Below are 17,908 nucleotides of genomic sequence, written 5' to 3' on the forward strand. Positions count from 1 at the left end.
GTTTACTGCTTGGGTGGAATCATATCAGTGGAGTACAGGAATAGAAGAGAACGTTATTTGATGGAGCCTTAAGCCACACGGGCTTTTTTGCTGAGAACTTAAGAGGTCAAGAGAGCCGGTCATCCTATCCTAACCCCTGCTCCCATTTTAAAAGATCTTCTCTCATAATAGGAGTAATGCACATTGTGAATGTATTTAATGCCACTAAACAATAAACTTAAAAATGATCAAGATGGTAAATTCTATGTTATATATACCTCACCACAATAAAAGAAGTTCTTCAGAAAAGTAATATTCTTTACAGGAAATTTTTAAAATAAAAATGCAGAAAATTTTAAGAAGTCAGTGGATGCAGGGCCATTTGCTTTTCCCTCCTTCATCCAACAGGTTTTTAACACTTTCCCCATGCAGGGAAATGGGCTTTAACAGTGGAAAGTAAAATAGTATCATTTATATGCTGGGGGAATTTTTTTTTAATATAAGAGTATTTATGTGGTTTTGTGTCTATTAAAATTTTTTAGCAATTCACTCTCTTTCTATCCTATCACAGATGACTCTGAAGCACATGGCCTCTAATTGGAAAAAAATAATTCTTTTGAGATCTCGTTCCCTAATTGGGAATTCTTGCTAGAATATTCAAATTGTCATGGATGGGGACCAAAAGAAATTAAATTTTATTTTGTAGCTTCCTCCCTAAAAGTATATGGCAATTTTGAATGTTTATGATAACAATGGATACAAACAATATATTTAATACAACATTAAGTACTAACTTCTCTTCTACTAAAACTTTTCATCAAATCTATTATCAAGTAACAAAATATCAGATATGAAGTTCACTTTGTTTTCTTCCCGACCTCTCTCTCTAAGCGGTGCTTATGTCCAATAAAATGGATAAAGATTAGAGAAGGGACAGTAAGCAAAGCAAAACTCATGAAAATCCATATGCCTACAAACCAGGACCTGGAAAACTGGGAGGCAGTTATAATTTGCAAAGCCCACAAAGCCCTACACTGAAATGAGGCAGAGGATAAGTGAGGGGAGAGAAATAGAAATGTATTTCCACAAACTGTGAAAAACAGGTAACTTCAACCATATTAATAAAAAATAATGCACCAACTAAGTGCACCCAGACACACAACACACTCAGCAGGAAATTGCTGGAGAGCTTCTCCTGGCCTACATACAGTCAGTGCCAGGCTGCAGGGTATCTTTAATTACGGAGGTCCAGGCAAAAGCCTTCTCAATCTCACTCTGAAGTAACATCTGCAAAAGCTGACTTACCAAGGCAGAATCCACCAACTTCTAACAACATAGAGCAATTCAGTTACACAACTTAGAAAATGGTTCTCTTCTTCCTCTTTTTGATTTAATTTCATTAAAATTCATTTTCAGCACCTGAACTCTCAGAAAGGTGCTGCATTTACTGTAACAGTAACATTGGGCATTTGGACATGGATTCGTGGTTTCCAAAGGAACCTTTACAGACATCATCTACACTCACAGTGTAAGTTAGTAGGATTGCTATTGCTCCTCTCCACACTCCAGATGAGGAAACTGAATCTCAGAAAAGACTGAGTCAGTTGCCTATGAGGGAATGCTCTTTGGAACCACGGATCAATATTCAGGTACTCCCAACAGTAAGACTGGAAGAATGGTTGATATAGTATACATAGAATCCAACATTGTTTCTAAATTTCATTCTCATTACTAACACTCAGAGTCTCTGACTACCTCTTCTAGCCTAAATGCTACTTTCCGCAATTTGTATCTTTAGAGTAGAGCTTATTAAACAAAGCTAAACATCTTCTACATAAGTGATTTTCTCATATAATTCCTAACAGAATTTGCACATCAATAATGTTCACCTTAATAATGGCCAATGTATGCACATAGTTCATTGCAAACAAAGAAATAGGCCAGGTGTGGTGGCTCACACCTGTTATCCCAGCACTTTGGGAGGCTGAGGTGGGCAGATCACTTGAGGCCTGGAGTTCAAACCAGCCTGGCCAACACGGTGAAACTCTACTGAAAATACAAAAATTAGCCAAGTGTGGTGCCAGGTGCCTGTAATCCCAGCTATTTGGGAGGCTGAGGCATGAGAATCACTTGAACCTGGGAAGCAGAGGTTGCAGTGAGCTGAGATGGTGCCACTGCACTCCAGCCTGGGCGACAGCGAGACTCTGACTCAAAAAAAAAAAAAAAAAAAAGAAGTAATATTCATAAGATAACATGACCAAATGACATGCATAAAATAGAATTAGTTTTACTCCATAGTACTCCTAAAAGGTTATGGCTATGAAATATCAATTTTCCTATGTCATTCAACTTGCTTATCTGTTACTAATATATTTTAATTTTTAATTTCATAAACTAATGGCAATTTGGTAAGGTAAATTTTTAAAAGCATTATATATCCAATTATTAACCTAAGTTATTAAAATCCTACAACATTTCACCTTTCCATTAATAGCATTTAATATTTACAACACTGGGCCGGGCGCGGTGGCTCAAGCCTGTAATCCCAGCACTTTGGGAGGCCGAGACGGGCGGATCACAAGGTCAGGAGATCGAGACCATCCTGGCTAACACGGCGAAACCCCGTCTCTACTAAAAACACAAAAAAATTAGCCGGGCGAGGTGGCGGCGCCTGTGGTCCCAGCTACTCGGGAGGCTGAGGCAGGAGAATGGCGGGAACCCGGGAGGCGGAGCTTGCAGTGAGCTGAGATCTGGCCACTGCACTCCAGCCTGGGCGACAGAGCGAGACTCCGTCTCAAAAAAAAAAAAAAAAAAAAAAAAAAAAATATTTACAACACTGGAAGTAAAAGAATGCAAAAGCATATAATACATCAGGATCTGTATTGCTTTATCTTTTAATTAGACAAGGTTAGACTATATTAACATGGCAAACATGTTTTGAACCTTTTGAATTCATATTTATCTTCCATTAATTTTATATATAAAAAGTACTTCCTTCCAAAAGGAATGTCTCCACTTTTAAAATATTTTGCATTACTTGTTACTAGAGAAGTAGCTTGAATGAACATTATATACAGAACAGAAATAAGATTAGGGAAACAGTTATGAAAACCTGATGACACTATTTGGCCTGTGTATTTATATAAACCTGGTTTTTAGCTGAGCACTACCTTCAAAATTTTCACATAATTGTATCCCAATATGTTAACCTAAAACACATTTTTTTTCAAACACTGTGAAAATTAGTTGACTAGGTAATAAAATCCTAGACCTTACAAAAATATGCTAAATAAATCAGTATTTTTTACAAAAAATCCAATAAATTTAGAACAGACTGTTTACCTTCTAGCCATGTGTAGAATGATTCTCCTGAGAAAGAAAGAAAAGTGGATTAAAATATTATATGGTCATTTATAAAGTAGAATAAATTAGTTTATAAAATATTTCTGCAGGCTGCAGGGCATGGTGGCTCATGCCTGTAATACCAGCACTTTGGGAGGCCGAGGTGGGCAGATCACTTGAGGACAGGAGTTCAAGACCAGCCTGGCCAACATGGCGAAACCCCATCTCTACTAAAAATACAAAAAATTAGCTGAGTATGGTGGTGCAGGCCTGTAATCCCAGCTACTAGGGAGGCTAAGGCAGGAGAATTGCTTGGACCCAGGAGGCTAAGGTTGCAGTGAGCCGAGATCATACCACTGCCCTACAGCTTGGATGACAGAGTGAGACCCTGTCTCAAAAAAATAAATAAATAAAAAATAAAAATGACAGATTAAGTAATCTCTCTAAAATGTCTACTGCTTCAGGTAAAATAGAAAAACAGTCATATGGTTCTAGGAAATAAAGCCTACAAATAATTTAAGTAACTTTAAGTGAGTGTTTTTATAAATATTTTGACTATTAAATTTTTTAAAAAAACATTTCAGTCAAAATATTATGAGCTGGGGACAGTGGCTTGGACCTGTAGTTCCAGTTAACTCAGAAGGTTGAGGGGGAAGGATTGCTTGAGCCCAGGAGTTTGGATCCAACCTGGGCAACATAGCGAGATCCTGCCTCTTTAAAAAAAAAAAAAAAAGTATATAAATCTTATTCATTGAAGGTGTAAATATCTGAAAACATGGAACAAACATTTTAACAATCTCAAATTTGCTTTTCATAACAACCATAGTGCTTTTTAAATATTCCAAAAAAACAGTGAATTATAATTAACACAAACATCAAACTATTGATTATTCCACTTTTCCTAATCCAATAAAACTAAGAATATTTCCTTAATTTTTTTTTTTTTTTTTTTTTTTTTTTTCCGAGATGGAGTCTCGCTCTGTCACCCAGGCTGGAGTGCAGTGGTGCAATCTTGGCTCACTGCAACCTCCACCTCCCGGGTTCACGCCATTCTCCTGTCTCAGCCTCCTGAGAACCTGGGATTACAGGTGCCCGCCACCACGCCCGGCTAATTTTTTTGTATTTTTAGTAGAGATTGGGTTTCACCGTGTTAGCCAGGATGGTCTCGATCTGCTGACCTCGTGATCCGCCCGCCTCGGCCTCCCAAAGTGCTGGGATTACAGGCATGAGCCACCGCACCCGGCCGAATATTTCCTCAATTTTCTAAGACTAATAAGGTTTTAAGGGGCAGCTAAGAAAATCTCTTAATTTTCGATATAATTCTTCAGGAAAGTTAATACTAATATAACACAGAAGGGCTTGACTAATCTGTGTGCTAAATGCTGAAGAACATTCCTGGGGTTGGGGAGATGCTGGTCAAGGGGTACAAAATTTCAGTTAAAGAAAAGGGGTAAGTTCAAGAGATTTATTGTAAAACATGGTGGCTGTAGTTAATTACAATGTACTGTATTCTTGAAAATTGTTGTGATTTAAAGTGTTTAGGCCAAAAAAATGGTAAGTATGTGAGCTAATTAGCTCAATATACCCATTCCACAATGTATACATATTTCAAAACATGTTAAACATGATAAAAATATATAATTTTTATTTGTCAACTTAAAAAAAAAAGAACTATTCCTGGCCCTATAACCTTCTTCAGAGTGGGGGAAAAAGAAAGAAAAGAGAGCAGTCAATAAGGATCAAAATTGTTAATGCACTTCCTGAGTTACCTATTCTGTTTTTTTTTTTTTTAATTGAGAACGATAGAAATTATAGAAAAACCGAACACTCAGATGAGCTGAGTAAGGAGTCTAGGGATAAATTAGATGGTGGGGAATTACTTTGCTTACTGAGAGTCTTCATATTTTGCACAACAATGAAAACATCTAGCAAATTAATTCATTCAACATATAGTAAGGATCACTTATCATTATATCACTTGTGATTCAGAAAACCTCAGTGCCAACAGGAAAAGTCTAGTACCCAACGTACTAAAAAATATAACATATGGCCTCTATCAATCTAACTTAAACTACCACTGTATAGTCTTACCTACCGCTAAAAAGGGTCTCTTTACTGTCTCCCCAAACATGCTTGACTTTCTCAACTCCCAGCTTCATGCTGTTTCCTCCAACATGTACTATCCAATTCTATGGATCTAAATGTGTCCCATTATTCAAAATTCACCTCAAATGCTACCTCCTCCAGTAAGCTTTCCCACATCTCTCCCGTGAGATACGATCTCTTTCTCCTCTAAGGAGCTATATATCATCTACCGTTTGTACCAGGTATGGAATATTTTTTTACCTCATTACCATTGTTTATGTACAGTGCTTATCTTTCCTACTATCCTATATATCCTCAGCTCCTAGAGGGAAAGCACCATGTTTTAAATACTTTCCTACCCTAGACAATGCCCATCAGTGCCCCTGAACACAGACAGGTAAACATTCAGTTTAAATAATTATTTTGGCTATTTTGGGGGTATCTTTTAACCAGCATTCATTCAGTAATCAATTGTTTATAAACTGCTCGTCATCAAATTAAGTATTATATTGATACCTGAGATTAGAAATTTCAAAGTCAATAAGAAAATAAAGAGGTCACAAGACAAATTATCTGGTAAAACTACCTTAATTCTTTCTCCCCACTCCTCAGAACATATTCAAGTAAATTATATAATAACCAGAAAATGGGGAACTTGTAATGTGACCTGATTTACAAACTAAGCATTTAGGAAAAATGGTCTTTTTTTTTTTTTTAACATAGGATAACTTTATATATATAAAATAATCTTTTTTTTTTTGGTCACTATTCATTAGTAGTTATTTTCTTAGAAAATAGGAATACTTTCGGCCGGGCGCGGTGGCTCAAGCCTGTAATCCCAGCACTTTGGGAGGCCAAGATGGGCGGATCACGAGGTCAGGAGATCGAGACCATCCTGGCTAACACGGTGAAACCCCGTCTCTACTAAAAAATACAAAAAACTAGCCGGGCGCGGTGGCGGGCACCTGTAGTCCCAGCTACTCAGGAGGCTGAGGCAGGAGAATGGCGTGAACCCGGGAGTCGGAGCTTGCAGTGAGCTGAGATCCGGCCACTGCACTCCAGCCTGGGCAGCAGAGGGAGACTCCGTCTCAAAAAAAAAAAAAAAAAAAAGAAAATAGGAATACTTTCTTTTGAATTACATAAAGGAAAAATCAAATTCTGATTGTTAAAAAAATTTCCTCCACACTTGAAGCAAACACAAACATGAGTTTTGCTCACCATCATCTTCGCCTAAAAGAGAGAATAATAGAAAAAATTTTAGAAAATGTCTTACATAGCTCAGATCCCAATACTATTTTTTGAGATTAAAACTGTTAAACTATTAATTATATTACGAACCTTGGTCACTGAGTAGACATCCTGCAAATGAGTCTCTTAATCAGAATATAGGCCAAAGAGTGTAAGATTTGCACATTTTGGCCAGGCGCGGTGGCTCACGCCTGTAATCCCAGCACTTTGGGAGGCCGAGGAGGGTGGATCACCTGAGGTCAGAAGTTCAAGACCAGCCTGGCCAACATGTGAAACCCCGTCTCTACTAAAAATACAAAAATTAGCCAGGTATGGCGGCATGCACCTGTAATCTCAGCTACTTGGGAGGCTGAGGCAGGAAAATCACTTGAACCCAGGAGACGGAGGTTTCAGTGAGCCAAGATCGTGCCATTGTGCTCCAGCCTGGGCAACAAGAGCAAAACTCCATCTAAAAAAAATAAAGAAAGAAAGAAGCCTGGGCATGGTGGTTCAGGCTTGTAATCCCAGCACTTTGGGAGGACCAAGGGGTCAGGAGTTCAAGATCAGGTTGGCCAAGATGGTGAAACCCCATCTCTCCTAAAAATACAAAAAATTAGCCAGGCGTGGTGATGGGCGCCTTGTAATCCCAGCTACTCGGAGGCTGAGGCAGAGAACTGCTTGAACCCAGGAGGCAGAGGTTGCAATGAGCCAAGATCACACTACTGCACTCCAGCGTGGGTAACAGAGCGCAACTCTGTCTCAAGAAAAGAAAAGAAAAAAAAAGATTTGCACGTTTTAAAATACAATAAATAATAAAATACCAGAAAGCAACTAAAAATAGTCATTAAGACCACTATTTTCAATAATTAATTACTATATAAAGTTGCTCCTTTAATCATTATGCACACAATCCTCTCTGAACACTCCTGTTTCCATCCTGGAATATTTTTCTCTTTTAAATTACTGCTCCTCAGCAGAGATAGGCCTTAATGACAGTACATCCCGAACTGTAATCAGTGAAAGCCTTGGGCAAGGTGCTGCTTCCGGGAGGCCGAGAGGTGGGGAAGAGGCCAGAGGCTGGGCTCTAGGGCTACACGGCAGCTCTGCCTATCAGCTTTATTATGTGGGTTCTGAAGCGAGATTTCATTTTTGGACAAAAGTTCCTATTGCTCAAAACCTGTTAGAAAATAGTTGTATAAGCCTACGGGTTATGACTCAGAAACGTGGAAGAAAGAGTTAAGAAGATTAAAGAACTATTAATCAACCAATTTCAATGGAGATAGCATGTAAATAGCATGAGCAAGAGCTATTACTACATAGAGTACTCCTATAACAGCTAGGAACCATTCTCTTTACCTAGCCTTGTCTTCTTTCATATTTCATTTTTCTTCTTGTCTCCTCTTCCCTTCCTCTTTTTCTATGTAGTAGGTTTCCTGTTTCTCATCTTTCCAGCATAAAATGTTATGTCTCCAGTATATCACTAACATGCAAGTAAAGTGTTTCTTAGGACTTGATGGTTTTCTTAAGTGAAAAATTGTATTTTCTGCTTTAAAAGTATTAAGTGGCTGTAGGAAAGGTCTGGAAGAACACCTTTCAAACTCTGTACTATGGAATAGAAGAGCTTTCCCTTTTCACTTTATGTAACTATTATATTGCTTCAATTTTTTACAAAATGTTGTGGAATTAAAACCTTTAAGTTGAAAACAGAAAAGTTGTGAAGCAAAAGTAGTAAAAGAGACAAAGGATAAGAAGCCAGGCACATCTTTTTCAGGACCAACTTCCTTCTCCAGGCAGTTTCAATGTGAATTTGGGGAAAACGAGTATTTGCCACATTGTGATAGAGTGAGCATGAAAAAGCAGTCTATGCAGTCAACCCTTCCAAGTCTATTTGGTTCTCAGAAAGGTCTAAAGATACAAATTTAGATCAGGAAATCAAATTTCTTAAAACACTCCCCATCTAAAGGAAACACTGGAATGGAGGTCAATTACAGAGCTGCTCCCAGGGTTTGGCTCCTCATTGAGAACAGAATGAGGATGTACCCACTGATGACAGTAAAGCTGTTCTATTGAAATATAATGCCAGACACAGGTGTTAACTTAAAATGTTTCTAATAGACACATTTTTAAAATTCAAAAGTATACACACACTACAACAAAAATATGTTACATGACACATAGGTTGTAGTAGTCTTACCACTTACCAAAACAATAAGGTTCTGTCCAACACCAATACAATTTTTACATCTAAATAAGCTAAGATTAAATAAAATTTAAAATTCAGTTTCACACTAGCCAAATTTTGTGTTCAACAGTCCCATGTGGAAACTGGTTACTTTATTGGACAGTACAGATATAGAGCACTGCTAAAGGCAGCCTACGTTTCTCATTTTTCCTACTCAAAGTGTGGCACATGAGTCGGCACCTGAGGCAGTACCTGGCAGCATGTTAGACTGTTGGGCCTCATACAAGATCTACAGAATCAGAACCTGCGTGTTACCAAGGCTCCTAGGTGATTTGTACGCACGCTGAAGTCTTAGAAGCAGTTACGAGACATTGGCTGTCAAACTTGGTTGCATACTGGAACCATCTGGAGAGTTTAAAAAATACCAATGCCTGCTGTTCTCATTCCAAGGATTCTGACTTAATTAGTATAGTGTAGGGCCTGAGAATCCAGATTTTTCAAGAAGTCCCCAGGAAATCTTTGATATATATTTCTTACTCACATATTTTAATTATTTTACATAAACTTCCTAGTTCAGGGTCTGGCACAGAGCAGGCACACAATAAATGACAGTAATTATGTAAAACAACATGCCTAGAAATCTCAAGACTTGACTATGAATTAATCTTATACTTTTTGTTCATCATTCAAATTAAACAAAATATAAAAATGAAAGCTTTTTCAATATAAAGTTTAGTTATAAAGACATTTTATAAACAATGAAAAGCGTGAAAATGTACATAGGAAAAACCTACCTCGGCTAGGTGCCAGAGGATTTAAAGGACGATAAACAGATCGAGGCCTGAAAAAGAAAGCATAATACCCGAACATAAAATGGTTTAATTTTTATAGTGTATAATTTTATTCCAGTAGAAACAAATACTCCCCTCCCCACCCTCTCTCTTTTTTTTTTTTTCAGACAAGAGTTTCACTTAGTCACCCAGGCTGGAGTGCAATGGCGTGATCTCTGCTCACTGTAACCTCCGCCTCCCGGGTTCAAGCGATTCTCCTGCCTCAGCCTCCCAAGTAGCTGGGATTACAGGTACCTGCCATCACGCCCAGCTAATTTTTTGTATTTTTAGTAGAGATGGGGTTTCACCATGTTGGCCAGGCTGGTCTTGAACTCCTGACCTCAGGTGATCCACCCGCCTCAGCCTCCCTAAGTGCTGGGATTACAGGTGTGAGCCACAGCACCTGGCCTCTCCCCACCCTCTCTTTATCAGTTGTTCCTTCTTCCCCCACCCCCTCCAGTTACTTGAAACAGTTCTCTTCATAGATGCTGTTCCACACTCTCCATGCAGAGGTCCCTTTATAGCCAGTGTAACGCTCTGGGTTCAGCAATAGGTCTACATACTGAGCAGCTGGAGATCTCTCATCTGAACAAGAAACAATTCATAAAAACCATCCATATTTCACCATTTATCTAAGAGTTAACAGTACAAAGCAAATCGGACTACTCAAAGGTAAGAGAAATGCCATGCTTTTCAAGTAATCTCCAACTTAAATGGTACAGTGGCTAGTACACTTGTGACTACTTGATGCAGGATTTGTAATAACTTCGACAAATTCCTTAAGAGAAGAAAAACAACTCTTCCATTTCCTTTGGATATGCAGTGCTCTCTTAAGCAATACAACATTCCCTTCACCTTATCAGAGGCATGAATCATTTCTTAAGTTTTAACCACCAAGGACTGAAAAGACCAAAGAGAATCATAACCTGCTTTAATATTTCATATGATTTATTCTCTAAGAATATACCTACCTAACCACGCACTTGGAAACATTTTGTAACATATATTGTATTAAAAATAGAGATTTCCCTGCTACTCTCTGCTTGGAGTTATGAAGTAAATGGCTCCATAACGTTGTGATCCAAATCTGATTATTCATAAAGCTATACCATGCTCTAGTTTTTAAAAGTTATATATTACTGTTTTTACTGATGTTAACATACTGAAGTGCTTTTTTTGCTCTCAAACTAAAACGTAGTAGGCACAACTTTCACGAAGTTGTTGAAATATTTAAAATGAAATAACCATTTTCCATATTGAAACCCAAATGAGTATTTACCTGATCTCCACTATTTGGACTTTTTTTTTTTTTTTTGAGATGGAGTCTCACCCTGTCACCTAGGCTGGAGTGCAGTGGTGCAATCTCAGCTCACCACAACCTCTGCCTCCCGGATTCAAGTGATTCTCCTGCCTCAGCCTCCCTAGTAGCTGGGACCACAGGCGCGCACCACCACATCTGGCTAATTTTTGTATTTTTACTAGAGACGGGGTTTAATATGTTGGCCAGGCTGGTCTCGAACTCCTGACCTTGTGATCCACCTGCCTTGGCCTCTCAAAGTGCTGGGATTACAGGTGTGAGCCACCACTATGTCCGGCCCTATTTGGACATTTTAATTGACATCTCTAAGGAACACAAAAGATTTTAAAAATCTTAATTATTGAAGCTCACATTCTGAATAGAAATGGGAAACGTGATTTTCATAGCTAAAGAAAAATTACAATGACTAGGCCTCACACATATATGCTCATAATACATATAAGCTCAAGTGTTATATATGATGGCACAAATATATTCCTTTATTTATAGGCTTACTACCTTTTGTTGTCATTAGTTTAAACAATAATACATAATAATAGGCATCTGGTTTAAAACAGGAGTCAAATATGGTCATTAAATGTCCCTCTTTCATTACCTGATAGTATATTTTCCTGTAAGTAAACAGTATTCCCTGGACAGTCAATGACCACAGACTGGGATTATCCATGATCACAGGGCAAAATAACATCTTGATCCATGCCTTCCAAGAATTACCTGGCACTTTTTGTTTCTGAGACAGAGTGAGATCTCAATGTGAGATCTCAGCTCACTTCAACCTCCGCCTCCCGGGTTCAAGCAATTATCCTGTCTCAGCCTCCCAAGTAGCTGAGATTACAGGCACTCACCACCATGCCCAGTTGATTTTTTGTATTTTTAGTAGAGAAGGAGTTATGCCATCTTAGCCAGGCTGGTCTCAAACTCCTGACCTCAGATGATCCACCCGCCTGGCACTTTCATGATGTAGGAAGAATACAAGGATAACTAACAATTTACTATATTAAATGGGTTGTATATAACTTAGACAATGGAAACATGATTTTGCAGACCATAAGAATACTGGCTCTATTTCTAGCTCTAAATTTGAAAAGATACTCCACTATAAAAAACAAGGCAAATAAAACAATTTACAGATGGATAGAAAAAACTGTCCAAGAACACAGATTGACTCAGGACTCAAAAACAGTAACTTTCAAAAATCTTAATTTAAAATAAAAATTCAAATTATGAAGTATAAGTGTGGCTTTTCATATGGGCACAGTGGTGCATGCCTCTAGTCCCAGCTGCTTGGGAGGCTGAAGTGGAAGGATCACTTGAGCCCAGGAGTTGGAGGCTGCAGTGAACTATGATGGCACCACGCACTCCAGCCTGAGCAACAGGCCCTTTTTTTTTTAAAAAAAAAAAAAAAGAAAGAAAGAAAGTATGGCTTTTAGTAAAGAAAAAAAATCTTAAAACTCAGTATTTAGTTGTATAGTTTTAATCTCCAAAGCTGCTCTTACATAAATTTGTCTGCAAAATTGAATTACGTATAAGTTTCACAATTAAATATAACATTAATTTATGTTCTCTGATGCATATATATGTACATATTCCTAAATAATTTGTGTGTGTGTGTACATGTAGGACTACATGTGTATAGAATCCTCTACAAATGTACAAACTGGATGAGTACCAACCGCTTCTCCCAACAAAACCAACCAAATAATAAAGAAGAAAAACCATGATTCAAATATTAAACCATGATGATTTAAAATATACTTTAAGGGAGCTAAAAAAAAAAATCACAAGAGGAAAATCAATTATATCAGGTTCTTCATTGTTCTTTTTTAAGAAATGTGGTCTCACTTTGTTGCGCAGGCTGGACTCAAACTCCTGAGCTCAAGCAAGCCTCCTGACTCAGCCTCCCAAGTAGCTGGGACTCCAGGTGCTCACCACAACACACAGCTCAATTATATCAGTTTATATAACTACTTAAGTAAAACTTACATTTTTAAGATTCTTAATGTTTATTCCCTTATTTTAATCAATACTTGAAAAAAAAAACTTGTAATACTTTCTCAAATCATGAAGAGTGGGTTTTGTTAACCTACACAAGGAGTTTGCAAACTACAGTTTGTGTTCCAAATCTGGCCTGCTGCTTGTTTTTGTAAATAAAGTTTTCATGGAACACAGCCATGTTCATTTGCTTACATACTGCTTTCACACTATTATGGCAGAGATGAGTAATTGCAACAGAGACCCTATAGTCAGTCTATAAAGCCTAAAATAGTTATTATTAGTCCATTACTTACAAACCTTACCATCCTCTGCTCTATACTGACAAGAATGTCATGAGACATCCAGAGTGAGCAAAGTGTGTGGCAGAAAGCAACTACAGGCCAAGTTCTCTACAAACACACTAGCTGGCAGTGCCCATCCTTATCCCTGGGCCATCTGTGACACTGATTTTCATTTGTTCCTCAACTGCAACTTGTCTCAGTTTGTACAGCTGCATCATTCATTCAGACAATTCTCTCTAAATTATCTGGCCCTCTACTATGACCTCCCCTACAAAAGTTTTATCTTCTTTCTGCCTCTACAAAGCAGCTTCATAATTCCTAACTCTGGGAATTCATGCAGTTGAACTAGTATTATTTCCTCCTCTTCAAGTATACTTTTTTTTTCTCTTTTTTTTTCTGCAATGAGTCTCACTCTGTCGCGCAGGCTGGAGTGCAATGGCATGGTCTCGGCTCACTGCAACCTCTGCCTCTCGGGTTCAAGCAATTCTCCTGCCTCAGCCTCTCATGTGGCTGGGACTACAGACATGCACCACCACGCCTGGCTAGTTTTTGTATTTTTAGTAGAGGCAGGGTTTCGCCATGTTGGCCAAGCTGGTCTCAAACTCCTAACTTCAGGTGATTCACCCGCCTCAGCCTCCCAAAGTGCTGGGATTACAGGCATGGGCCACCGTGCCCAGCCTCAAGTATACGATTTTTTCTAACTGAATTTCCTTGTCACCGTCCTAATTTAATAGAGTTATGAGGTCATACCACATTTTCTAGGATGTTAAACTTTCCTCCCTACTTCCTAACTCATATATCTCTTAAACATTAATGGTAGCATATAGGACAACTTAGTGTGCAAGCTCTTTGCTATGGTCACAGATAAAACAATACTGTATTATAGACTCAGGATTCAGCTTAAAGCCCTCCATCACCAACCCTACCCCAAACTGCTACTAACTCACTGTTAAAACATCATTTACAGTCAAGGAGAAGATATAGTTTACATAAAGTGCTCAAGAAATTTTGATACACAACCAGATTTAGAAACTACTGTTTTAAACATTAAATTTATTAATGAACATATTTTAAGGGAAAAAATAAAACTAGAAATCTATCGTGCTATTTAGGCTTTTTATGAAACAACTAGTTCATTCAGCAAGTATTTGCTAAGCACCTACCACGTCCAGGCACCGTTCTAGGCACTAGGGATACGTCAGTGAACCAAAAACAAAGCCCTTGCCCTCAAGTAGCTCACAATCTAGCTGGGGAAGACTGACAAGAAATCGATACACTCAATAATATGCCATATACTGTCAGGCAGTTGTTAGTGCTTGGGCAGGGTGGGGGCCAGCAGTGCAAAGGGACGGGGAGTGATAGTGGCTACTATCTTACATAGCCAGATGAGAGCAGGTTTTTCTGATAAAGTGACATTTGAGGAGAAACATGAACCAAAAAGAAGAAGCAAGCCATGATAAAGATAGTAACAACAACAACAACAACAACAACAACAACAAAAGAGTGGTAGGAAAAGCAGTTTACCTTAAAGGATATTAAATTACTAAATTATTTTAAAAACTACGATTTGATCTATAGGGATCATCTTCCATTCAAACGAAGTCATTATCAACAACAAAACGGCAGGAAATGGGGTATATGAATATATTCCCCAGTAAACTAGGTAAATATTCTTTATATTTTTGTTTTAATCCACTGAATTTGGGAAACAGCAATAACTAAACAATGATTATAAAGCTACCCTGACGGTAATTTTAAAAACTACTACAGGCCAGGCATGGTGGCTGACGCCTGTAATCCCAGCGCTGTGGGAGGCCAAGGCAGGTGGATCACCTGAGGTTAGGAGTTCGAGACCAGCCTGGCCAATGTGGCGAAACCCTGTCTCTACTAAAAATAAAAAAATTACCTGGGCATGGTGGTGCATGCCTGTAATCCCAGCCACTAGAGAGGCTGAGGCAGGAGAATTGCTTGAACCCAGGAGGCAGACGTTGCAGTGAGCCAAGATTGTGCCATTGCACTCCAGCCTGGGCAACAGAGTGAGACTCCGTCTCAAAACAAAACAAAACAAAACTGCATATAAACCATTGGAATATATATGAACATTACAACTCAGAAGAGTCATGGTAAACCAATTAGTAGGTACCATGGTTTTATAAGAATATAAAAATAATTGATTTAAAATATAATCTTGAAAATCTTAAGGGGATGATTTCATATAAATTCTTAAGAAACATCTCTTACTTTTTACAATTTAAGAAACTAATATTTTAAAAAACAGTTAACACGGCTGGGTGCGGTGGCTCACGCCTGTAATCCCAGCACTTTGGGAGGCCAAGGCGGGTGGATCACGAGGTCAGGAGATCGAGACCATCCTGGCTAACACGGTGAAACCCCATCTCTACTAAAAATACAAAAATTTAGCCAGCCGTGGTGGTGGGTGCCTGTAGTCCCAGATACTCGGGAGGCTGAGGCAGGAGAATGGCGTGAACCTGGGAGGCGGAGCTTGCAGTGAGCCGAGATTGTGCCACTGCACTCCAGCCTAGGCGACAGAGCGAGACTCTGTCTCAAAAAAAAAAAAAAAAGTTAACACTGTTTATACTGATGGCAGGTAATCTACATATCAATTATTTACAGCACATACTTCCTGCAATTAAGTATTTTATTAATTACCTATTTACCATAAGTAATATATATTCACACAAATTATTAATCTGAAAACCTATTAAATAAGCACTATTTATACTTTCATCAAAGAATAGGTAAATGGACAATTCAGAAATAAATGACGATGAGTGTTAAGCACTCAAATATAACTGTAATGACAAACAGAGCAAATGCAAGAGTAAGGAGAAGTTCAATGGCTTGCTTTGAAAAAACCTTTACCAATTCTATACATCATAGAGAGGATACTTCATTAATTACCCCTTGGTATAACCTTACTCAGATTCCTTTAAAATTTCCTTACTGAAACCACATAAACCAAGATAACATTCCATCTCCCACCATTATTCTCAGTTTACCATACTATAGCAGAAGCTCACTCTAACTTACTCCACTACAGGCTGGATTGGTAGCACAATTGTAGCTGTGAATCTTTTTTAAAACTTTAGGAAGCAGATCACTCTAGATGCCTGAAGAGTTCCAAAGAACTATTTCCAACTATGCATACTTAATCCCCAAATTATTTTCCACTATGAAAAATATTACAATACCAAGGAAAAAGGTGAAGAGAAACCAAATGAATGATTTACGCCTACTTAGCACAATTCTTTGGGAATATTATCCTATAGATAAAAAATTTTGAGTCACTGCAATTACCTTCTGTTAAGAGAAGTGGTAGTTACTCTGGTGGAGAGTGTCCAGTCTTTCTACCATTCCAGGGGACTCTTGGAAAAAGGGCTGTGGAGAAGTTGAATTAGAGTCCTCTCCAGCATTAGAAAGCATCTTTATATGAGTTTGTTAAGACCTCTAGCAAATTCCAGTGTAAATATTTTTACAAAACGTTCACAGACCTATAACTAAGTGGCTTCAATTGAAGGTCCATGGCAGATGGGGTATCATAATGGAAAGAATACAGGTTTTGGATTCGGATATGGGATCAAATCCTGCCTCAGCCTCTTGCTATTGTGTGATCTTGGGCAAGCTATTTAGTCTTTTTCAGACTCAGTTTTCTCAGATATGAAATTAATACACACTTATGAAGGTAGCTGCAGAGACCAGAAATAATGTATTTAAGGCACTTAACACAAGGCCTGGAACACAGGCTCTCATTAAATGCCAATATGAATAATAAGGTCTACATAGCAAAATCCAGTATTGAAGCTATAATTCAGTTTATATTTTCATTGATTAAAAATGTCTCATGAAAAGGTTAAAGTTAAAATAATGTAATGATAATAGTTTATTGTATTACCATCAAGTTCACAAAAGTGATCCCGTGAATCATCATATCTTGCCCAGTCAATGAAAGCTTCTTTGCTTTGATTACTATGGGAAGGAGGAATAAAAAAGAAAAATTATTAAATTTAGAGCTGCAACTTTTAACACTGTATTCTAGTATCATTAAAATAGATAATCTGAGGTCAGTTAAAGATTAGATGATGCCACAATTCTGTTATTAGTGATTACACAAAGGAATGATAAAAAACAAGTTATATGAAAATATATATATTAATTTCCTTGAGTAATTTATATTTCTTAACTACACTGAATTATGACTAGTCAATATTTTAACTAGAAATTAATTTATAAATACATATAACATGTAAACACAAAACTCAAGCTAAACTTTTCAATTAACTTAGAAATTATAATGTTAATTGCATTTTTTCCTGAAGTAATTAAATTTACTTTCAGAATTCTTTTAATTTAAATTGCTTCTATACTTACAAGATCTGAAATACCAGTAACTGTATTTCTATAATCTCCCATCCAATGTGGTATTCACTGGTTACAACAATGCGACTTTCATCATGGTGTATCATTCATTTCACAGCCTACTTAACATTTAACAAAATCTATGATCAAGATTTCTGACTTGAAGAACTGATGAGGAACAACTTCACTGAAAACAACTTTGATCTACATTAACAAACCTATATTCAGGCCTTCTCTGTATTGAATACTCACGATGGTAGGACCTATCAGAGAGGCATCATTTTGCTACCCT

General features: G+C 37.8%; 1 protein-coding gene across 3 annotated transcripts in view; it reads right to left on the reverse strand.

The window, feature by feature from the left end:
- Positions 1 to 17,908, reverse strand: part of ERO1B (endoplasmic reticulum oxidoreductase 1 beta) — a 169,135-nt gene that overhangs the window by 111,943 nt on the left and 39,284 nt on the right. For 2 of the 3 annotated variants that reach the window (XR_007721575.1, XM_050770063.1), the window contains exons 6-10: positions 17,153 to 17,226; positions 10,110 to 10,230; positions 9,610 to 9,656; positions 6,625 to 6,636; positions 3,322 to 3,348 (exon numbers count right to left, since the gene is read on the reverse strand). Coding sequence is in view for 2 of the 3 variants with exons in the window: in XM_050770063.1 (XP_050626020.1) it covers positions 3,322 to 3,348; positions 6,625 to 6,636; positions 9,610 to 9,656; positions 10,110 to 10,230; positions 17,153 to 17,226 (281 nt within the window). In the remaining variant the exon portion in view is untranslated. The remainder of the gene's footprint in view (positions 1 to 3,321; positions 3,349 to 6,624; positions 6,637 to 9,609; positions 9,657 to 10,109; positions 10,231 to 17,152; positions 17,227 to 17,908) is intronic. The other variant, XM_050770073.1, reaches the window with a different exon arrangement.

Source organism: Macaca thibetana, chromosome 1 (assembly GCF_024542745.1).
Source record: "Macaca thibetana thibetana isolate TM-01 chromosome 1, ASM2454274v1, whole genome shotgun sequence".
In the NCBI taxonomy this organism is placed as follows: Eukaryota; Metazoa; Chordata; class Mammalia; order Primates; family Cercopithecidae; genus Macaca; species Macaca thibetana.